General features: G+C 40.3%; 3 protein-coding genes across 3 annotated transcripts; 2 read left to right on the top strand and 1 right to left on the bottom strand.

The window, feature by feature from the left end:
* Positions 1–44: 44 nt before the first annotated feature.
* LOC26536093 lies at positions 45–11,321 on the bottom strand. The gene is made up of 8 exons (XM_039376254.2): positions 11,120–11,321; positions 10,045–10,511; positions 7,670–8,849; positions 5,146–5,305; positions 2,386–2,550; positions 2,056–2,313; positions 693–1,592; positions 45–631 (listed from the first exon to the last, which is right to left on the bottom strand). Exons 1-8 carry the CDS (start codon positions 11,164–11,166, stop codon positions 170–172), a joined length of 3,639 nt encoding a protein of 1,212 aa, XP_039232188.1. The 5' UTR covers positions 11,167–11,321; the 3' UTR covers positions 45–169.
* On the top strand, positions 3,745–6,568 carry LOC6539886 (esterase B1). Its single transcript, XM_002086730.3, has 3 exons — positions 3,745–3,984; positions 4,139–4,605; positions 5,019–6,568. The coding sequence occupies exons 1-3, from the start codon at positions 3,938–3,940 to the stop codon at positions 6,203–6,205; spliced, it is 1,701 nt and encodes a 566-aa protein (XP_002086766.1). The 5' UTR covers positions 3,745–3,937; the 3' UTR covers positions 6,206–6,568.
* Positions 11,322–18,674: 7,353 nt separating the features above from the next.
* LOC120321941 lies at positions 18,675–19,601 on the top strand. The gene is given in 2 exon segments (XM_039376252.1): positions 18,675–18,801; positions 19,525–19,601. Coding segments are annotated over 2 exon segments (204 nt in total).
* Positions 19,602–24,303: the final 4,702 nt, after the last annotated feature.

Here is a 24,303-nt window from a genome sequence, read left to right as displayed (position 1 = left end):
TTTACAAATGCATAACACACCAACCTCAACAAATAGTTGTCCGATTCTTTATACAATATACTTCCAACTAAAATTTTTATTTTAGATACTCGGCGTCGTTATTAATTGTTAAGTCAATTGTTTGATTTAAGATACAAATTTTGTTAAGGAGGACATTTAATACACTTGACTAGTCCGTTGATTGGCAGACACTTTCCCAGACCCTCAGCTTCTGCAGCTCCGGCAGCTCCATTAACTTAATGTTCTCAGAGATGTTGAGGCACTCCAAAGCGGATTGGCTGTTTAGTGGCTTCCATTCTTTGGCTCGAGAAAGCTGATCCTGGATGAGCTTGCAGTTAGGATTCGATGTCCTCGCGAAGCTTGTCAACATATCAATCATCCTTTCGATTGTGAGGAACTCGGGTGTGTGCTTGTCCAGCTTCCAGGAGAAGTCTCCATACCACAGGTACGAGTGATCATCCACGTGGGCCACGCCCCGCAACTTATCCCCGCAGTACTTCAATCGCTGGTGATTGAACGTCGGGGAGTCAAAGTCGAACCGGTAAAGGTATGTGGATGCACTGGAAGCACTCTTTACACGGGATCTCAGCGTTTTTAGAATGGGATGCCAAAACACTTTATAGCTGGCGTACTGAAAGAAGTTTGGAAATATCTTTATCTGTCAAAAGATGTAAAGATCTAAATTATCTAACCTCGCAGTACGCTTTTAAGGAGTCTGGCGACATGGAAGAAGGGTCGCTGCCGCCGAAATGAGTCTCCTGAAGTCGCTGGCCCAGATGTCGAGCCAGCGCCTGGGGTAGATTCCGCTTCACATCCAGTGGGAGCATGTGCTCTGGTTCCTTTTTCAGGCTGGTGAGCAAGTACGGAGCCATTTGGACTCGGGCGTACATCAGCAAACCCTCGAAAGAAGTGCCGCTCATCAGCACCGGAATCCTGTTTCCCCAGGCCTTGTCCAGCAGTTCCTGCGGATGTCTAGGCAGCGCGCAGTGCTCCGTTTTATATGGCTCCACCACTGGTCCAAACTGAAAGACGCAGTCGTCCAGGTGCTCCTCTGCGCTGAGTAGGTATGGTCGAACGAGTTTCTCTCCCGGTAATTTCTGCAGGAAGTCCAAAACCATGGCGTCGGTTACATGCTCGGCACTTTCCATTCCCAGGTTGACCGCTAACCGATGGGGCAGATTTTTGATAGAACAGAGGGCCCAGGAGCAAAGCACATTGCCCGATTGCAAAATGGCCTTCTGGAACAGACCCTCAGCCCTGGGATTCAGCATTAGGTAATGCACTGAAGCTGCTCCGGCGCTCTCACCAAAAGCGGTCACGTTTTTGGGGTCGCCATTAAATCTTTCTGCGTTTTCTTTGATCCATTGCATTGCCAGCAGCTGATCCTTCAGACCTGCATTTCCGGGCACTCCAACGGCAGGATCGTTCAGGCTCAGAAATCCCAGTGGACCCACGCGATAGCTAACTGTGACTACGACCACATCGCGCATCATGAAGTAGTCAGGACTATGCAGCTCCTTGGTGGGATCGCCCTTTTCGAAACCACCTCCAAAAAAGAACACAATCAGCGGTAGTGGAGTTGGAGAGTCGAGCTGTATGGAAGGTAAATAATGATTTAGAAACGATTGGGATATATTTGACAATATAAAAGACTTAAGCCTCCTTAAGACTCCTGCTCTTGGAATAAAAACTGGTTATTTCTAGAGAAGTAATAATTTGAACTGAACCCAAACTAGTTATCTTTCTCTAATTAAGGCTTCAAAAAGTAAACTGTGTAAGTAGTTTTTATTCTAAAAATCCCCTTTCATACTTGGCTTTTGCGTTAAACACGTATAAGACCTCGAACGCCGTCCAACGGACTAATGTGACTCAGCGGTTAGCTGATAATCGTCATATCTTATAAATGTGAGGTCAGATAAATGAATACAATTTCATGGGCTCTAAAGTCCCTGATGGTTTTGTTAGACAACATTAAACTTAATTAGTACTATTGACACTCAACCCAAGTAACCTTTACTCTTTAAGAAAGTATACTTAACGATCCCGCAGTGGTACCTCCTTCGCGTAGACATTCAGATACAGGCAGTCCTCGACGCCCTCCAGCTGCTTGGAGTAGTGGTTGAATTGGAGCGGCTTCTGGCCGGACTGGGTGCAATCCAGAGGCTGGCTCCAGGGTTCCACGGGCAGGGGGGCCATGAACCGTAGCCGGCCTACCGGCGGCTGCGCGTACGGAATCCGCTCGAAGCTGACGTACTCATCGCCGTAGAGACCTGAGCACAGTTTTCCGCGCACCGGTCCGCTGGTCGTGTTCACCTGCAAGCTGGAGGAGGAGGATCCAGAAACACTTAGTTCACTGCGGAGGGATCACTGCTTCTGCAACCTCACCTCTTCATGTTCGACTGCTAAATGCTGGCTTCGCGCTCGTAACTTTTTATCTTGCAGTGGAAAAGCATTTAAAGCCCTTTTATCGCGCAAAAAATGAAATAAAAACAAAGAATTTCGAGACAGCTGATTTTCAGTTTGCTTTGCTAGCTTTTTGTGGCACTGTGTTTAAGAAGCTCAATGTCACTGCAAAAGTGTTGTTGTTAACAGCTGACTTCGGCCATAACAGAAAGAGAGCATCTTCAGCGATCAAAAAAAAAGCTCTATTCTCAGCAGCGATGATTGATGCACATATTGATGCGTGTAATTCTTTATTATCTTTATTTTTTATAGAGTTTTCCCTACCTAATTTATTTACGTTTAAAATTTCATAAACCTTTTGCATATTTAACATTATGTGTTTGAAAAGCTTAATGTCACTGCAAACGTGTTGTTGGGGGCTATTGTTATTATTATCAGCTGACTTCGCCAATAACAGAAAGAGAGCCTTTTCAGCGATCAACAGAAAAAGCTCTATTCTTAAAAGCCATTATTTGCTAACAGTCGCGTACCACATAGTGATGCGTGTAATTTTTTACTGCTATAGTTTCTTTACAGAGTTTTCCCTACTTAATTAATTTAAGTTTAGAATTTTATTAACCTTATGCATATTTAAAAATATTACCTACTTGCCCACAGTAAAAGTAAAAAGCTTTTTTTTGTTCAGAATCAGAAATCAGAATTTCACATATGTAGATATGGGTTTTCCCTAACAAGATAATTGTTGTTTACCCGCTATTCGTAGAGTATACTAGATTTGTTGAAAAATATCTAACAGGTAGAAGGAAGAGTTTCTGACCAAAAAGAGTATATATATTCTTGTTGAGAATCACTAGCCGGGTCGATCTGGCCATGTCCGCCTGTTTATCCGTCCGTATGAACGTCGAGATCTAGATACCAGACATGCAGATACCAGAGACATAGCAGGCCGATGTTTTGATATTTTTTCTTTTTTTTATTGGTCTTAAAAATTTCTATCGATTTGCCCACCCTAACGCCCACAAACCGCTCAAAACCACACCCCGACCCCCGCACCCTGCATCACACACCACGCACCCTGCACACTGCATCCTGCACCCCGCACCACAGCTTTTTAAAATTATTAAATTTTTTTTTTAATATTATCAATATGTAATGTTAAAATAGTTAAATATTTAAAGGTTTATACATGAATACAAATTAGTTTCTAATTCGCTATTTTATTTATATTTTATTTTTGAAAATATATTTGCTTCCAGTAAGATATGTGTATCATATAATGTATGTTTTGAAGCAAAACAGTGACCTATTTTGCTTACCAAAGCTGTGCCTGATAATGATCATACGGCTATATAGTTATATGTATTAGAGTATAGCCGAGTGTTGCTGGCGTCTCTCCTGATTTAAGGCGCTATCACCGAATTTCTCCGATCAGTCGCACGGAAGTATTCGCTCGAACCAGAAATACCGCGAAGCCCACCAAACGAAGCAGTGGATCCTTAATATAATCCTTACAAATAGAAACAAATAGAAAACCATGGAGGTACAAGTGGGATGGCCAAAGCTGCTGAAGATGGGAGCTCAGTAAGTAACTAGATAAGATAATTAAAGGTCAAGAGTACATGGCCAACGTTGTGATTTTTGGCAATCGTTACCTTTGGACCTTGTTCTTTGCCTCTAAACGCTCAACAATGTCTACTTGTCTACGACCCCCGATCTGACCCGATTTCTCATTCAGGTTGGTGGGCCACAAGGTGCAACAGTACCGGCTATCCACGAGTCACACAGTGACTTTGGACACCAAATACGGACAGGTGCGCGGACTCCAAAGGAAAACGGTCTATGATAAGGAGCCGTACTTTGCCTTCGAGGGTATTCCATACGCCAAGCCCCCCATGGGTGACCTCCGATTTAGGGCTCCACAGCCACCGGAACCCTGGCAAGGAGTGCTCAACTGCACTACCAATAGATCCAAGCCCATGCAGAGGAACATGCTTTTGGGAATTGTCGAGGGCAGTGAAGATTGTTTGCACCTAAACGTTTATGTGAAAGTCCTGAAGTCGGAAAAACCGCTGCCCGTAATTGTGTGGATCTATGGAGGTGGTTTCCAAAAGGGCGAGGCCTCCAGGGATATTTACAGTCCCGATTACTTCATGAAGCAATCAGTGGTATTCGTCTCTATCAACTACAGGTTGGCAGCACTAGGTAAGGATTAACTTGTAGTCATATATGACTAAATTAGGAAATAAATTTAAATCCAATTATTAAGTGTACACAGTACAGTACAGTTCCAATGAGATGAATAACTCATTTTTGATAAGGGGTTAGTCATTCACATGTAAGCTGGGAATAGAAAGAAGTGTTTCAACAATGTATAAGTGTTTTAGCCAATATATATAATCTTTATCAGCATTAGCAAAAACAAAGTTGATTAATGAAATAGGTATAAAATAAATGTATATAAACTTATTTATAGTAGGTGTCAAGTCGGAATCGATTTACGATTCAACATTCTGTTCTAGGAAACAAACTAAAGTAGTTAAATAGGGATACAGAAATTTGTAAATATTTAATCAATTCATATAAAATAACTTTTATATCTCATGTCTCTCTCTTAGGTTTTCTCAGTCTAAAGGACCCGAAGCTGGATGTTCCTGGAAATGCGGGACTTAAGGACCAAGTAATGGCTCTACGTTGGATAAGCCAGAATATCGCCCACTTCAATGGCGACCCCCACAACATCACTTTGATGGGAGAAAGTGCGGGATCTGCTTCTGTCCACGTGATGATGACCACGGAGCAAACACGTGGTCTCTTCCACAAGGCCATCATGCAGTCGGGATGTGCTCTCAGCGAGTGGATGGAGAGTCCGGATAACAATTGGGCGTTCCGGTTGGCCCAGAACCTGGGATACAAGGGCGACGAGAAGGACGCGGATGTCCTAAGTTTTCTCAGTAAGGTTAGCGCTCGTCAGATAGCGGCTGTTGATCAGAACGTTATCACGCAAGATGAGGTCCGGAGCTTCCTACTATTCGCCTTCGGTCCTGTGGTAGAACCCTACGAAACCGACCACTGTGTGGTGCCCAGAAGACACAAGGATCTGTTGTCCGGGGCTTGGGGCAACGACATTCCCGTTATTGTCGGAGGAAATTCTTTCGAGGGTCTATTTTCGTACCAATTGGTTAGAAATGATCCTTGGGCCTTGAAAAACTTTCACAACATCCTCCCGAGGGAGGTTAGAGAAACCAGCAGTCTGGAAGGGCAGGATCTTCTGGTTCGGCGACTAAAGAAACTCTACTTCAACAACGAGATGCAAGTATCAATGGAAATGTTTGAGGCACTGAATATATTTTCGCATCGCCAGATTTGGCACGATACACATCGCTTTATTCTCGCCCGCCAGTCTTATGGCCCCAAAACTCCCACCTATCTATACCGTTTCGATTTCGATTCCCCGCACTTCAATCAATTCCGGCGATTGGTGTGCGGCGATCGGGTTCGTGGAGTAGCCCATGCGGATGAATTATCGTACCTGTTCTACAACATCATAGCCTCCAAACTAGATAAGTCGTCGATGGAATATAAGACCATAGAGAGAATGGTGGGCATGTGGACGTCGTTTGCCTCCAGTGGGAATCCAAATTGTCCAGAACTCGGGTGTACTAAATGGGAACCCGTACAGCCGATGGAAAGCACCGTGGAGAAGTGCTTCAACATCAGCCACGATCTTGAAATGCGAGAACTGCCGGAGGCCGAATGCCTGGCGGTCTGGGATACGTTTTATCCCAGAGAGTCTCTCTTCTAGTTCTCAACTACAACCACAAGGTCAAGTGTATATTTTGTATTCTTTAGTAACATAATAATGCATAAATACATATATTTATTTTTGATAATAACAAAGACTTCCATTTAAGACTTCTAAAATAATCACAAATTAATTTCTAATTATACATTTTGCACTAATGTGTTTATAGATAAGGAAGTATTTGGTTGTAGGTCGTGTATATTTTTGAAAAGCTCATATTTATAAATAGAAATTAAAGATTGGGGACTTATTTTAAAGGTATTTACCCCTTATTTATAAAATTATTGATATAATTAAACTTTTTTTTTAACTTACCATTGAAACATTTTTCAACTGTCATTAAATATCATTATAGTCGGCAAATATCGTTGAGTCATTGCGAAGATCAAGTTTAAGGTCATTTAATGGAAAACTACCTGGCAAGGCGAATGGCTTTTTGCATTGTGTTTAATGCACACAAACAAGTTTTATTTAACTAGATTAAACCATGTACATGGTAAATATTGATTAAGCCGCAACTAAATATATATATACATATATCTATTTACATAAATCCAAATATATATTTTTTAAAAACTTATTTTCCCAATGTTTACCAGGGCCAATGCTGAAATTTTAGTTAAGGTTAATTAACCGTTAATCGTAGAGTAAAAGGTTATATCAGATTCGTTGAAAAGCATGTAACAGGCAGAAGAAAGCGTTTCCGAACATACAATGTATATATATTATATTCTTGATCAGTCCGTCTGCCTGTCTGTCTGTCTGTATGAAAGTCGAGACAAACAAGTTTTATTTAACTAGATTAAACTATGTACATGGTAAATATTGATTAAGCCGCATCTAAATATATATGTATATACATATATCTATTTACATAAATCTAAATATATATTTTTTAAAAACTTATTTTCCCAATGTTTACTAGGGCCAATGCTGAAATTTTAGTTAAGGTTAATTAACCGTTAATCGTAGAGTAAAAGGTTATATCAGATTCGTTGAAAAGCATGTAACAGGCAGAAGAAAGCGTTTCCCAACATACAATGTATATATATTCTTGATCAGTCCGTCTGCCTGTCTGTCTGTCTGTATGAAAGTCGAGATCTCAGAAACTATAAAAGCTAGAAAGTTGAGACTCAGCATGCAGACTCCACAGACATAGACGCAGCGCAAGTTGGTTGACCCACAAACCGTGTTGCACCGCCCACAAACCGTGTAAATCTGCCACGTCCATACTTATGACACTCCTGCGCACTTCCGCTAGCTGAGTAATAGGTATCAGATAGTCAGGGAACTCGACTTTAGCGTTCTCCCTTGTGTTTGATCAAAGCAGGCTAAGGAGGGCTAGCCAGGCTGTTTGACCAATCATAATTCAATTACATAATTCATTAAAATAATTTTCATTTTCCTTATTGTCGAAACCAGGTGCTGTTTATTTACAAAGTGCACATACAAACTCCCATCTAGAAAAGGTCGCGCTTATCGTATAGTCTATCCCAAATCCTATTTTGCTTTGACTCCGGCAGCACAATGAACTCCAGTTGTTTTCCAATATTGAGACACATCTGCGGACCTTGCTCATCTAGCGCTTCCCATGTGGTTGGGGCGATCTGTGGACAGTTGGGATTGTCGTTCCGGGCGAATGCCACCCACATGCCGACCAGTCTCTGTATGGTTTGGTACTCTATCGAAGACTTCTCCACCTTGTTGGCCAAAATGTGGTAGAAAAGGTAGGAAATATCGTCGGCATGGCTGACTCCGCGAACGTGTTTTCCGCACATCACCTGCCTGAAGTGATTAAAGTGGGGTGAGTCTACATCGAATCTGTACAGATATGTGGGCGTAGTGGGGGCGTGGCTGAGGCGGGCCAATACAGTGCGATGGATGCCGTGCCAAAAGTGTTTAACGGACAGTATATGGAGGCACTCATTGAACTCCATTCTCCCACGAGTTGCATCCTCGAAATTATCCACCTTGAACTGACGTAGCAAATCCTTGAGATGAGACTGGCTACTCTTTTCCCTGATCTCCCGAGGAATTAGCACCTCAAAGGCACTTAGCATGTGTTCCTCGTCGTGCAGGGTACTCTGGTAGGCGAAGAGGCCTTCGAAGGAGTTGCCCCCCAGGATCAGCGGCAGGTCATTTCCCCAAGCCCCCGGCAGCATATCCCTATGGCAACGGGGCAATACGCAATCCCTGGTGATATATGGTTCCACAACGGGAGTAAACGGAAACAGGACGTACTCCCGTCGTTCCTCTTGCGAGACGAGAGTAATCCCCTGTGCGGCCATTTCGGAGGCGGGGGCTTTTTGAAGGAAGCGAAACACTTCCTTCTCGTTCTCACTGCCCGAGTATCCTAGTTGGCAGGCCAGGCGGTGTGCCCACCTGCCACTTGGCTCACTGGCCCACTCGCAGAACATGGATCCCGATTGCATGATGGCCTTGTGGAAGAGCCCTCTTGTTTGCTCAGTGGTCATCATCGCGTGAACGGAGGCTGCTCCCGCACTCTCGCCCATCAGCGTTATATTTTGGGGGTCTCCATTGAATTGGGCTATGTTCTGACTGATCCAGCGAAGGGCCATCACTTGGTCCTTAAGACCAGCATTTCCGGGCACATCCAAGTCACGATCTTGGAGGCTGAGGAAGCCTGAAATATTCCAAAGATTTGAGTTAGCTATTGGGAATTGTATATTACCGGTGAGCATGTTAATAAGTTCAGCTTATAAAGTATACCCCAGCAATACTAACGTAAATTGACAAAACCAATTACATACATTAGAAATTCATCTCCCTGTTACCTATCGATAACCCCAAATAACGAAAACATAACTGATTATACCAAATACTGTAAAATCTGTGATATACTCAGAAGAGATCTCTCTAGGACACACCAGACTTACCTGACCCATGAGTACCGATTCTCCCAGTCAATCAACCGTTTCCGCAATATTGATCCAGATATCTTAAAAATTCCCACAACCGAAAATCGCTAACAATTATTTAAATTTCTGAATAAAGCAAACATAATCCATCTACTGTAAATATTCAATGTTTAGTAAAATAAGAAAATATCCGTAATCCCCTAATTGTAAATCACTTCATATATAATGTAAATAATTGCAAATATTGTTTTAACTAAATATATAAGTAAATATTGTTACAGTCCGACTGAAAGCCCCAACAGCTATAGCCGATATCTATTGTATCATAAGTTTTGAACTTTTGTCTACAACGTACAAATAAGTAAATAACGTCAAAATGGTTTGATTTAATAAAAGCTGATTTGATCTATACTATAGATGTAGAGCATTTCGATCTACCAATTCGTTACACGGTTCGTTACGGTTCCCGCATGGGCTTACATACACATTATTTTAATTGATCGTTAGAGTAATAATAATTACAGGCCAGTATTGTTCTCCCTCCAATTTAACAGCAACTTAAGCGACAGTAATAGTAGTGCTAACGATTTTATGACTAGAGGTGGCAGTAGTGGGCAATTAATCTACACGGCCTGGGTGTTCTTTGCTATTGAAATTAAGTTTTCCTGGTTTGGAAAGAGCAGCGTGTAATTCGTATGATATAGACTATTCTGTAAGTGAGATCAAGGCAGGATGAAGATTTTTGTTTAATTTATTCTATATTAGTGTTAAGCTTGTGAAAAATTTAATAAGAGAAAAACAATTTTTGTGCAGAGTTTCTGCAATTATAATGATGAAGAGAGCTACGAATATTTATAATTATTTTAAATATATGAATTAATATTATTACATTATATAACATTTTAGCTTGGAATGTGCATGTTAAGTTTAAGTAATTAATGTAAAACCATAGAAACTTACCTAATGCGCCCACCCTGTAATTAAATGTGACAACCACGACGTCGTGCTGCATGAAGTAGTCTGGACTATAGAAATCGCGACCAGCCTCGCCGATCTGGAATCCACCGCCATAGATCCACACGATCACTGGCAGCGGTTTGTCCGACTTCAGACGCTTGGTGTATACGTTTAGGTACAGGCAATCCTCGCTGCCTTCGACGATGCTGAGCACGAAGTGTTTTTGCATCGGCTTGGCCCTCGGGTAGGTGCAGTCCCGTATTCCCAACCAGGGGCGTGCTGGCTGGGGGGCTCGGAAGCGCAGCTCCCCCACCGGCGGCTGTGCGAAGGGGATTCCTTCGAAGGCGAAGTACAACTCCTCGTCGTAGAGTGTCCTTCGGCGATGTCCGCGCACCTGTCCATCCCTGGTGCAGACCACCTTCGTCTGCTTTGTGCCTAGGCGATACTGGACGATCTTGTGGCCAATGAGCCTGTGTGAAAAAATTAGATTTATATGTTTTCTTATTATTAAAAAAATAAAAAACAGTTATCCCATTTGTACTTATGTAGCTATATGTTATTCCTATGATGACATTCTTTATGTATTTTTGGTTGATTATGTGTTAAGGTCTTTTGAGTTTGAGTTTACTAGTAAGCCATTCTTATCTTATCATTGTGAGAGCAGAACAAGTACTCAATTGAATACAGTAAAAGCTCATTTGGTAAACTGCTATGTTTGTCAACTATTTTCGATCAGCAAGCGTTTTGAAATCTATAGCCTTAGCTTGATTTAAAACCCCTATTTTTGATGATGGTATGAATTTGGTAGCCTGAAATGTTAATAATGAGGATAATACTTATATTGGGCGTCTTTTGAGTCTGTCCAAAAATGATAACATGTCAGCAATGCCACTCATTAGTTTGCGTTAAAGCTGTGAATTATTTGTGATTACTTCGAGGCACAATAAACCTTATCAAGCATTTGATTAAACTCTGTGTTCACCTAAATACTAGAATTCATTTGAGTAAAACCATAGAGTGAAACACTACGAGGTCTTTTCAAGTAAGCTTTTACTGTAACTGCCTATAAGTCACCTACTTGGTGCCCATTTTCAGCAGATCGCCCACACCCACTCGGATCTCCATTTATCCGCTCGCGACTCCAATTATAGTCACTACTACTATGTGAATAGAAGACTCAAGGGTCAGAATCAGCGGTAGAAGCCTGTTGGGCACGATAGTGAAGTGAACACTTCCGCAGGCCGCGATCGACGAGGAACAACTGAATCGCGCAATCCGATCCATCAGTTCGACTACCAGTAAGCACACAGCAGCCTCAATTCAGTTGAGGCTTTAATCACGACCGCCGCTTATCGCAATGTGAGTTGCCGCCGCTGCACCGAAACATATGGCGCAGAATATTGGAGTAGAATATTGCGACTGATAAGCGGAGAGCAGAGACTGCTCACAGAAGACAGCTGTTTCGCATCTTCTGTGTAATAGCTTTTTAATGATCACTCTGCGCGCTCGCGTAAGTGATATAAACTCGCAGTTCATGGGGTCGGAAAGCGGAATAAACCTGCACGATCTCATTTACGATCGGTGTTATAGGTCATGCAATTTCCACCGTAATGGGTTTCATAATAATCTGCGCAAAAAATATGGTTCTGTTTATTTATCACTCATTTAAAGCATTTAAATTAAAGCTGCGCGCGCAGCTAACATGAACTGCTTTCACTGCTTGCATTTGTCTGTCGCTGTTAAAGCACAAGAGACTTATGATATGTTATCATTTAAGCTAACATTGTTTTCTTTTTTTTCTTATATACTGTGTTGGGACAGGTACGCTATACTTTTACCTAGGTAAGATACAAGGTATTTACAAAAATAAGTACCTAGGTAAGGTTTTCAAATTTTTAAAGATAAAAGGTAAAAACAAGTTTACAAATTTTTAAATTTTTTTTTCGGTACTTTTTAACATAACAAATAACAATTCATATTTAAACTTACAAAAACTATTATAGTATGAATAACTTACTTAATCAGTGTTTTTTTTTAAGCATAACTAAGATTTCGAATACGTTATCTCCCAGCCTATTTATTTTTGGAGTTAGTATTTGACCCCCGCAACTTAAAATTCTTTCAAACTCTTCCGAATCATTTGTGAAAACACTGTCATTTACAACATTTTCTTCGTATTCTTTACTTTCTTCAATAAGCCAATCTTTAAAGTTCTTTACATTTTTTTTGTCCACTGGAGGAACCCATCTTAGCTTCAATTTTGGGATTGTGGTAGTTGACAAAACGAAGGGTTTGGAGTCATCAGAAGTAAAATTTTTAATAAAAGGAAATCGTCTATTGACCCCAGTTATTAGGGCATCTGAAAGCGGTTCAAAAAACTCTAAATCTGTTAAACTTTCTAGTTTCCTTGTAATCCCAATTAATGTGGGTAGCAAATATCCCAACGACTTTCACCCTGTAGAAGATCAATAGCCTTCGCAAAAACGGAATTCTTTTCCTGCAAAAATCTGTTGCACTAAAATATGGCTTCTTTAAAGTAGTGCATATGGCTTTTAGATGCTGCTTTACTGGTAAAAGGCGGCTTAAACTATCATGAAAGGAGTTCCACCTGGTAGCACACGGAGTTATTAGCTTAATATGACAAATTTCTCAACTTCGTCTGCTGCAACTTACATAGGCTTACATAGTTCCAAAGCGACGTAGCTTTTGTTAGCGATGAGTGGTACAAACGTTTAAAGTGGATGTTCTCGAGTGCTTTTTCTGCGTCTTTTGTAACCACTAGGTTAAGCGTGTGAGAAGCGCATCTAAAATGCATTGGTAGAACAATTTCATCCTTCTCAAATACGTCAATCTCAATAGGATCAACTTCAGATTCCTCTAAGAATTCAGGATATATTGGATTCGATCCTGTAAATATATCATAGCTGTAGACCTTAAATGCTTTACTGAAGTTCGATGCGTTGTCGGTAACAGTGCCGCATATCTGAGACTCTCTTAACGCATAACGACAATGAACACCTGCCAATGCTTTTCCAATTAATTCATGAGTATGAGAAAAACGTACTCGTTTACATGCCAAAACAACGGAATGTCTATCTAATTTTGAATCAATATAATGCCCGGTGACACCAAAATAACTTTTGTTGCTGGCACTCCAAATGTCATCCGTAGTGCAAAGAAACGCAAGATTTTTAAAGATTTTTGAAATATTTTCTTCGTAATCTTCTCTGCGTTTATCGTCCTTATAGTTTTCCGGCACGGAATATTTACCGAACGCTCAGCAAATGCACCCAGAAGCGAGTTTTATATCGCGTTTTCCACGGTGGATTGTTCAGCTATAAAAAAAGGTTATTAAAATATTATTGAATTATTATAAAATGTAATTTTTTTTTCTTTACCTGGCTTGAACTTTGGAAACAGAAGAAATTTGGTTGCTTAGGCTCTGATGATTTACTCTCTTCCTTTTTTGCCACTTTTGATTTCATGGCCTCATATGACGCATAGCTGTTTGGTTGCACCCTCTACAAAAAAAGTATTAATAGAATAAAATATTTTTAAAACTTCATAACATTTAATTTTGTGACGGAATTTTGGCCAAATATTGTATATACGTATGTAAAAATGAATGGCTACATCAATATACATATATCATCCATTTCCAATATATATTGATGTAGCCATTCATGTTTACAACCTCACATACACTTTTTGCCTATTTGATTTGGTATAAGAAAACGTCGACACATCAAAGTACAATTTTTTATATTTTCTAAGTTGAATGCGCTTTTATTGACGAAATCATTTTTTTTTAAACTTTGGGAGTGCATTTTCGTATCAAAAAAGTTCCATGTGCGTATGTATGTACATATGTATAAATACACATTTCGCGCTTAAAATATTTTCCGAGGAAACACCCTTTTAACACATTACAAAATTTGATTTTGTCAACAAAATGTTCTTAAATTAAAAAAGTATAAACGAACTTTTATATCCCGAAGCACAGAACTTATACGTATTTTCATTTACTTTACTTACTTTTAACTTGCACAGAAATACACACATATAAACATATAATATAATTATATTGCACTTGCCTTAAGATGTTTGTGTAAAATTTCCAGTCCAATTTTCGTCGAATTTAATCGTTTTATTTACACACAGTACACACTTGCCATCTGGCTTAAAAAATTTGCCATTTAACATAAATGGTAGTTCCTTTTTATTTGAGCTTTCTTTTCCGCACATTTTCTCTTATGTACTGTACTGGGTTCTTTCACAAATTGTTGAGGTAGGTTCAAATATGAGTTTGTTTCAAGCTAATAATATTCGAACAGCATTTGCGTGGAAAATGGTGCAATTAGAATCGAAACATAAATAACTTCCTATGGTGGAATCAGCTTATTTTTATACCCGTTACTCGTAGAGTAAAAGGGTATACTAGATTCGTTAAAAAGTATGTAACAGGCAGAAGGAAGCGTTTCCGACCATATAAAGTATATATATTCTTGATCAGGATCAATAGCCGAGTCGATTTGGCCATGTCCGTCTGTCCGTCCGTCTGTCCGTATGAACGTCGAGATCTCAGGAACTACAAAAGCTAGAAAGTTGAGACTAAGCACACAGACTCCAGAGACATAGACGCAGCGCAAGTTTGTCGATTCATGTTGCCACGCCCACTCTAACGCCCACAAACCGCCCAAAACTGCGACGCCCACACTTTTGAAAAATGTTTTAATATTTTTTCATTTTTGTATTGGTATGGTAAATTTCTATCGATTTGCAAAAAAACTTTTTGCCACGCCCACTCTAACGCCCACAAACCGCCCAAAACTGCCACGCCCACACTTTTGAAAAATGGTTTAATATTTTTTCATTTTTGTATTAGTCTTGTAAATTTATATCTATTCGCCAAAAAACTTTTTGCCACGCCTACTCTAACGCCCACAAACCGCCAAAAACTGTCCTTCGCACTTACACTAGCTGAGTAACGGGTATCAGATAGTCGGGGAACTCGATTATAGCGTTCTCTCTTGTTATTATTGTGGAGTTCGATGATTTTGTTCAAAGAAAATTAATTAAAAAGTCTATTTAGTAATAAATAAATCACTTCTCTTCTCTACTTCTCTAGGTATATTAAAAGTAGTACCTAATTAAGGTAAAAGGTAGCATAATATTTTTATACCCGTTACTCGTAGAGTAAAAGGGTATACTAGATTCGTTGAAAAGTATGTAACAGGCAGAAGGAAGCGTTTCCGACCATATAAAGTATATATATTCTTGATCAGGATCAATAGCGGAGTCGATTTGGCCATGTCCGTCTGTCCGTCTGTCCGTCTGTCCGTCTGTCCGTCCGTCCGTCTGTCCGTCTGTCCGTCTGTCCGTCTGTCTGTCCGTATGAACGTCGAGATCTCAGGAACTACAAAAGCTAGAAAGTTGAGATTAGGCATACAGACTCCAGGGACATAGACGCAGCGCAAGTTTGTCGATTCATGTTGCCACGCCCACTCTAACGCCCACAAACCGCCCAAAACTGCCACGCCCACACTTTTGAAAAATGTTTTAATATTTTTTCATTTTTGTATTGGTCTTAAAAATTTTTATCGATTTGCAAAAAAACTTTTTGCCACGCCCACTCTAACGCCCACAAACCGCCCAAAGCTGCAACGCCCACACTTTTGAAAAATGTTTTGATATTTTTTCATTTTTGTATTAGTCTTGTAAATTTCTATCGATTTGCCAAAAAACTTTTTGCCACGCCCACTCTAACGCCCACAAACCGCCCAAAACTGCCACGCCCACACTTTTGAAAAATGTTTTAATATTTTTTCATTTTTGTATTGGTCTTGAAAATTTCTATCGATTTGCAAAAAAACTTTTTGCCACGCCCACTCTAACGCCCACAAACCGCCCAAAGCTGCCACGCCCACACTTTTGAAAAATGTTTTGAAATTTTTTTTTAGTTTTGTATTAGTCTTGTAAATTTCTATCTATTCGCCAAAAAACTTTTGGCCACGCCCACTCTAACGCCCACAAACCGCCAAAAACTGTCCTTCGCACTTACACTAGCTGAGTAACGGGTATCAGATAGTCGGGGAACTCGACTATAGCGTTCTCTCTTGTTATACCTAGGTAAGGTAAAAGATACCAAAAAATGGTACCTAGGTGCAAGTATCTAGGTACTCCCCAACACTGGTTATATACTTATGTATACTATAATTTATATCGGAAACCCCTAATAACAATCAATTTCTTAATTCTACTTAAATGTTCTATTAATAGCCGGACATGTTAAAATTAGTAGCCTTACAAAATCAGTCTAACATTTTTACCTTTAGTTGCAGTCTGGCCAACCGTGATTTAGCTTAAGCTTTAGGGGATCCTTGTTTGCTAGCATCTTTGGTAAGAGTATAGCCGAAAAAGGTCAGGATATACTTCATTGCTGCCTAGAAAAGTGCAAACGGAGAAAACGATCAACGATTTTTGCAGACGAAAGTCTCGATTGCTTATTGTTACATATGTGTACAAACATGTGATAATGTAAGCAAATTTCAAATTTAACAAAGGAAAAATATTTAACCACTTAATCACAAAGCCGAAGAATTCATGTGCGACCAAATTCAAAGAAACTGTAAACAATTGCAATGAAAATAAATTGCCAAAACTTGTATCGTGAAATTTTTTGGAGTAACACATAAAGTTATGGAATTTGCATATGCGTCGCGAAATATTCTTTCCCAAGCGGTGGAAAATTTCTTAGGAAAAAGTTTATTTACGCGCAAACGATTTTGATTAATAAGGCAGCTCCGAAAAGCAAAAGGCGACGGACGGCTGCGTCAAGTAATTAAAAAATTGTCATAAATCCCAAGAGTTTAACCCTTTTACAGCCGACTGGCCTGTTGAGAAATGGCCAAGAAAGGGATTGCTCGTATAATTTGAGCAGCTACTTAATTACACTTGCACGCACTTTAATTTCCAGTTAAAAAATGCTTACCGAAAATCGTAAGCGACGGCAAAGAAATGTAAATTTTTTCCCTTCCCCTCCCTAAACCAAAGAATACCAAGTCAAGACGAGCCGAAACACTGTAAATTATAGGCTTAAGCCAAGAGATGTGGAAGAGGAGGTGAAGTCAGGCCCTCGAGTTGGTTACATGGAGGAGCTTATTAAATTAGACGAAGACATTCGGTTGGCGGAGGAATCGGGGTGTGGTCTTAAATTTCCAGCATTCTAATCCCGATTTGAGCCATCGGGGGAGCAGGATCGGCGGTATCAAGTGAGTTCAATGTCAAAAGGGTTAATTGAAAGTGGCGCAGCAGCTGTCAGCCCAAAATGAAATGTGGGAAAAGTGCCGTGGAGGTCTTTTCTGGTTCCCTGGTTCCATGGGTTACCTTCGCCAAAGTACACACATGGCACATATGCAGTAGTCATAAAATCAAAGTCCATAAAACGCTACCGACCCACCGCAGTGCATAAATATTTTTCTTTGGGTCTGGCTAGAAACTTTCATGTGTTGGGTCCAATTACGCTTTTTCTGACCGTCTTATTGCACCCACAGGGACTTTTCATTGACTTGTTGGGCCGAACTATTTCGAATTTGAAATTTAGAAAAACTTCTATGCGTCAAAAATTATGCGGGCCCCGGAGGGAATTTAAAATTCGAAGTGGGGTAGGCAGTGTCGTGGGAAAATTGTTTTCATATTTTTCGGAATATTGTTCAATTTGCCACGTGCCTGATTTTGATTTTGCCCTTTATTGTGCCGGCAGTAAGTTTACAATTTAAATTATTATTATTTTCAGTTCGGTACAACAATAGCCATATAAATAATTAGAGGCTCTGCGCAGCAACCTTACATAAAAATAGCTTTTTTTCTTCTCATAAATAAATCGAAATGAAACGGTTTGGAAAGGTGAAGAAGTCGTTTTTAATTAAATACCAAATTTAAAAAACGGAAAACCCAAAAAACAATTGAAGATCTTATCAAGACCTAAAAGAAAAGGGTAAATTAACTACAAGCCACTGACGCTAAAATCGGGAAGGTTTATATAGAAAATGGAAACCGTTTTGCATTTACTTTGCCATTTTTTACACAGCAATTTGGTTAGAAAAGCAAAATGAGTAATTATTAAACTGTCGCCCAGGGGCTGAGATTGGGTTAAGCGAGGAGAAGCCCCTAAAGAGCGAAGGTAAGGGAAGTTTAAGGGTACTTCTTCCGTTCAAGGGGAAAAGGTGCAAACCATAAACTTAACTTTGCTTCTTTCCCCAAATACATACCTTTTGGGAGCCCGGAAAAAGCTGAGAAAAAGAAATAAATTAACTTTTCCGCGGGGAGAGCGGTATTTCTTAGGTGGTTGGGCTCGGCAAGTGCTCGGCCCCCATCAATGACAAAATAATGGACTGCTCGTCTCATTATTAACTGAATGCTTTTTGATCATGCTAACGCAAATTACAAGCTACAACATGCTTTCTGCTTCGCTCCCGCGCTGTTCAACGAACAATGAAACATTATCTTGGCGCTGGTCCTGGTGTTATATATAACACTTTCAAATTGATAAGGATGGGGCGTCGACTCCATCGTCATTTGCCAAGTTGCCACTGTCATTGTCTGGTGGCATTTGTAATTCACTTTGATTAAATATGCAAGGATGCTGGGCTCTCTAACAGGACGCCACTGGACGAGGACCGCATTCAAATGCCGCAGCAATGCAACGACAGTCGAGGGACCCGCAATCCAGCAATCCACTATCTCACTGCACTGGAAGAATGGTTGGGGATGGGTCAGAGGGGTCAAAGCCTCCAAAATAACCTCTAGTAATATATTCTTAGCTGACATAGCATCGTGCTATAATAATAATAATATTCAGTTGCTGGTCATGTAAAAGAAAAGAAAATACTTAAAACGTAAAACATACTTAAAAGCTTACCTACAAGAGTTCCAAACTTTTTTTCATCTTACTATTTTTTTTTTTACAAATTTGTTATAAATTTAAATTGACATAGATTGGTTTGGATTTACTTAACAAGTATTTGCTGAGTGCATCGGCCCGCTTCTTAGTCAAGTCGCCAAGAAAGCGCAAAACAAGTTTGTGAATTTCGGCAACGGCGTGTCCTCTGACAGGATATAAAACAATCAGTGCAAGCTAGCGGAAACGGAAGTGCTGCCCCACCCCCGCATCGCCCTCTATGCGATTCTGTTGTGTGAAATCGTCTAAATTGTGGGCGTGGCAGCCGCTGTCTCTCTTTGTTGGCTTTTTCTCCCTGGATGTGGGTGTGTGTGTGGTGTGTGTGTGAGACTCCTGTGAAATGTAGTCCAAAGTTGTTTTGTGGCCGCTGCCGCTCCAGGAGATGACTAACCAAAGAGTTGGACGGGAAACTGGGGGTGGGATATGAATAGTTGGGGAAACGCTCCGCCTTTGACTATTGTCTATTTTTGTGTCTTTCTCTCTGTGCTCCTGATTGCATTCGCTGGAGATTTTCAGCTGGGTTTATTAATGGGTTAAATTGAAATTTCACGCTTTGCTGGCTTTGCAACTCGTTGTCAGGGCTTGGAATAGGTCAGGTTAGTATCGGTCTCGTTCTCGGTCTCGGTCCTTGAAGGTATCCTTGAAACGAATGCATATTTATAGTAATGCGGGTCAGGTTAGCCCAACCGAGAGATTATTTTAAAAGGATAATCGAATCCAAAGGAGTGTTTTAAAGCAAAACTGGCATAAAAACCCAATGTACAAAAGCAGTTTAATGGGTACAGTATTGAACATCAGCGAGAACCTCCTTTCTTAATATAAAATTGTAAATATTAGAATAAAAATTGTAAATTAAATTAATAATCGAATTTCCTCATATATTTAAGACAATTCGACTTGAAGCACAATCACCGTAGCACCTTTTAGCTCTTGACTTTTAAGAAACTATTGTCGGAGAAAGTTGTCATTGGCGTGGCTAAACTCAAAAACACGCATATATTGAATGACGAACTTTTACTTTTCAGCTGTCGCTTGCAGAATCCTAGGAACTCAGGACCAACAATGGGCCCTGAATATTTTTTGGCTGCTCCCTGCCCAAGATGTCAGCTGTCAAGACTTGGTGCGTTGTTTTCCTTGCTCGCCGCTGGGGCGTTTTGGGCGGGGATCTGAAAATGCAAGAAAACCAAACAGTTTTGTGGCATTTTCTTGCAGTTGGCCATCCTCAGCCACTTCCCATGGCCCCCTTCGTCCGTCTCCCTAACTTTCTGGTCAATGCTCGTCGTTGTCGTCATCGTCATCGTCTCGTTTTGGTGGTTTATAAATGCCTTGGTGTGCTGTGGACTGCTGGCGGCGGAGGTCATCCTTTGTTCCTGTTGCTGACATCGTTGTCCTTCACTGCTGATTCGGCAGCTCCGAAAGAGACGGCTGTTGTGTGGGAGGGAGATGGGGAGTCGGGGAGCGGACTGGACCGGGGGCTCTTTCTCACAATGATAAACTGCTGCGCTGGTGGCTTCGGCTCATGGATATTTGGTACTATTTTGCTGGCCGGCAAGAAGAGTAACTCGCCCAAATGTTTGGTTCATTATACCCTAGAACGGGGTACCGCAGATATTTCCCAATCTGCCTTTATTCTCAGAGTTAAAAACATTCGTTTATATATAGCTATGTTATATAGTGATTGTTTCATTTTTAGTTTTAGCCTGTTTCTGCTCATGAGCTTTCTGAACATATATTTTACGCCTTAAGTTAGTCTAGAAAACGCTTCGGATCCTGAAATGAATAAATAGAAAACGATTTAAATTAATATACATTATAATTATTTTATTCACTGTGGTCTTTTTTATTCAGCAAACAAATAAGGGTATTGCAAGATATCATATTGAAAGCCGGGGCCCTTTCGCTTTACTTATGCAGTTAGTCATTAGTTGCCTGCGGTTTTGGTTGGTTTATATTGATGACTCTGGTGGGCTCCCAAACATTTGCTGTGAGGAATAACTCACAGGATGCATTTGGAAATGGGATCCCACCTCTAAGGGCCTCCGCATTTAAGTTTACACCCTCAAACAATTGCAAAGTCATTTGCAATTTGAGAAATTACTTGCCTGACATCGTCGAGGCTGCTCTCTTAATATTTAATGTTGTCTGTCTAGAAAATGTTCCTCCGTCGGTTCAGAAGCAAGGCGACATTTTCAGTTTCATATTCCTAAATCTTTTTTGATTTGTTCTGTCATACGAAAATTCACGAACTCAATTTAAATGATAAGAGCTGCTAAGAAACTGTGTGGTACCTTTCACGCCAAATTTCTTGTGTCAGATTCGTTGAATAAATAAGCTTTATTAGCATTTGTTATCCATCATGCTGAGTGGAATTAGTTTCGGCATAGCCCATTTAGCACAAAATGAAAAAATGTAAGCGGGACAAATAGGAAATCAGACGCTCAAATATTAGCAAGTAAAATGTTTTTAGCAGCCACAAAATTGTTTGAATTTTAACATATTGGGATATAGTAAAATAAATTGTTAATTATAATTAGAAATCAATGCAACTGAATTTTGAGATAATCATAGACGTAGAACAAAGTATCCGAACCCATTGGAGATGGGAACTTAAAGTACCTCCAGCGCGGGCTTTCGCGCAACATTCTGATATGCCCCGCAGAGATTTATCATCTAATTTGGGGCAGAACTCTTCCCCCGAGAATCCTTCCCGTCTGAAGACATCGCTAATTAGCAACAGCATAATGTGCTTAGGTGTGGCGACACTGGCCGCAGAACCACACTCATTACAATGTCGCACCTAGTCGTCCTTTTCCCCAGCTTGCCCCACTATATCCCCCGATTTCCCCGATCTTCCGGATCGGAGCCATAAATACTGAGTGCAGCAGACTCGGCGTCCCTGTCTCGTGTAGCTGTACTGTTCCGGAGCCGTGCCTCCCTGACATTCTGCTAATTTAAATTTATTGGAACGAAATTTATGCGCCGCAGTTGCAGCGGAGGCGGCTGGGCGAAGGGGTAAAGGGGCGTGGTCGCATCTTGGCCGTCGTCTGCATGCGAAATTTATGACATTCGCCTGCATTGACACTGGCAGGCTTCGAAATATGGCAGCCAACTGAACAACGGCCGTTTTTATTTTTGGCATGGAAGAATGGGCCGCTGTGAGCCCATTTTGGTATGTAAATGTTGCGGCTTGCCATGCTTGTTTTGTCAACTTAAATGTGAGACCAAGACCCACTTTTGTGCAAAACCACAGGGAGGTTATTGGTTCGGAAATGGTGTGCAAAAACCTCTCGAACTTAAAATAATAATAGTTAAGATGTAGACACAACTAGAGGTCTCATTGATATATACGTAAAGCTTTCCCTTAAAGTTTAAGATATGTTTTGTTATATGTATTCCTGTTCATTGTTTTTTTAACCCTTTCCTAAAGATTTAAATTAGAACATTGAAAGTGTACATTCTAAGGTAGGTTTACGTATCAATTAGGATGGAATTCGCATTACAAATTTATCTATAATCAAATAGTACTCAGACATATTTTTCCAGATGCTACGCTCAAACGAATTTGTTATATTCCACATCTAACTCACGTTTGCAACATTTTTTTTAGCACATACTTTGTTTGCATAATTTATAATGTAATTAAAGCGATTGGTGTTTGTTGTTGACATCGTTGTTTCGACCACGGGTTCGAGGGTGCCTAAGCCCATTTTGGGCCTTTGTTGTAGTTCTGTGGTCGTTAGTCATCCACCGGGTTTGCTCATAGGGGATACAGCCGAAAAAATAGCGGCATAGAGAAATTTTAATTGAAATTATAATAGCCTCATTATGCAAATTTCTTTTTTGTTGCTTATTTTTCGCCCGGTTGTTGCACACACAAAAATAAACACAAAACAAGCACACGGAATCCAAAATGTCGCTTTCTCAGTCGCCCCCCGAGTTTTTGTTTATTTTCTATTTGTGTTAATAACACTTTTTGTCCCTGCTGTGTTTGTTTTGTTGCTAAAGCATTTTTATTGTTTGGCAGCGAATTTCCCATTTATACACTTTATTATTCAACAGTTATTTGTTGTTGTGCCATTTTCCATCGTTTTGTAATTTCCAATTTCAGCGCCGTAATTGTATTTGTTTGACGATCGCAGAAGGGTAACCACACTAAATTTTTAGATAAGGGGATAAGGAACCACTGCGTCCAACTCTATCCTACGAATATATTATTGCATTCTGATTGCAATTAAATTTTTGCAACGTTGGTTTGGTCCAGTAATGGATTAATTTTAGACAATCTGAAATTTTCGTCGTAGTTCAAACCAATTTAATATTTGCCAAAAAATTGGAACAGAAATAAAGCATGAAACCAAATAATAATTTCAAATTATGAATTCGTGTGTGCGAGTGGAACATGATTTGGTGTGGTTCCATTAACAACTAAGCAACTCCAATTGCAACCATTTGCCGTTACCTCTTTTGCCCCCTTTGAATGGGCACCCAAAATGGAGGCTGGACTCATTTACAAAAGGCATAAATAATGTAAGCCAAAACAAATTTTTAACGGCACAGTTTCGCACAACTGAATGCGCACATTGGGGGAAATGCACCTGTTCAGTCGGATTTTCGCCACTCCCTCTTTATTTACATTTACCTGGGCCTGGGTCAACGGCCCATTTGCCCCGATTGCGTGGAACGTGTGCGTTTTACCATTTAATAGCATTAACTTGAAATATGTAAAAGCAAACCCAACTCAATAATGGAGGACCAGCTCGAAAATTTCCTGGTCGTGGGGATATTTCGTGACCACAAGAAGGATCATTTTTACTCTGTTAATCTAAACGAAATTTTTGAATATTTATTCTTGTGAAGTATGGCACAATACGTTTAACTTAAGTTTTTTAGTTTTTGACCGTGCTGTAGTACAATCAAGCTTTGGTTCAAGGGCTTTTCGAAAAAAAACGCATTTGCAAACAGGAAAAACGGAATTCAATGTCGTCAAGCACTTCCCCAAAAGTTCATTTAAAAGTCGCTTTGAACCGTTTTGACATTAAACGCCTGCTGCCTTTCGGTGCCATTTCATAAATATAACCAAAAGGGCATCAGCCCAAACGATCCGGACGAGCGCAGCCAATGAAATAACCCCGACAACCCTTTTTCCCGGATGCTCTACAACCAAAATGTGCAATGGGGCGTTGTGTATTGCATAAATATTTAGTCAGGCGATGCATTAAAATTAATGCAAAAGAGGCAAAACAAATTGGAGTCGTAAAATTCAGTGAATTTTGCGATGCCAATCCTTAAAGACGACTAAACTG

The sequence above is a fragment of the Drosophila yakuba genome, chromosome 3R (assembly GCF_016746365.2).
Source record: "Drosophila yakuba strain Tai18E2 chromosome 3R, Prin_Dyak_Tai18E2_2.1, whole genome shotgun sequence".
Classification (NCBI taxonomy): domain Eukaryota; kingdom Metazoa; phylum Arthropoda; class Insecta; order Diptera; family Drosophilidae; genus Drosophila; species Drosophila yakuba.
This window is presented reverse-complemented; position numbering and strand designations above follow the sequence as displayed.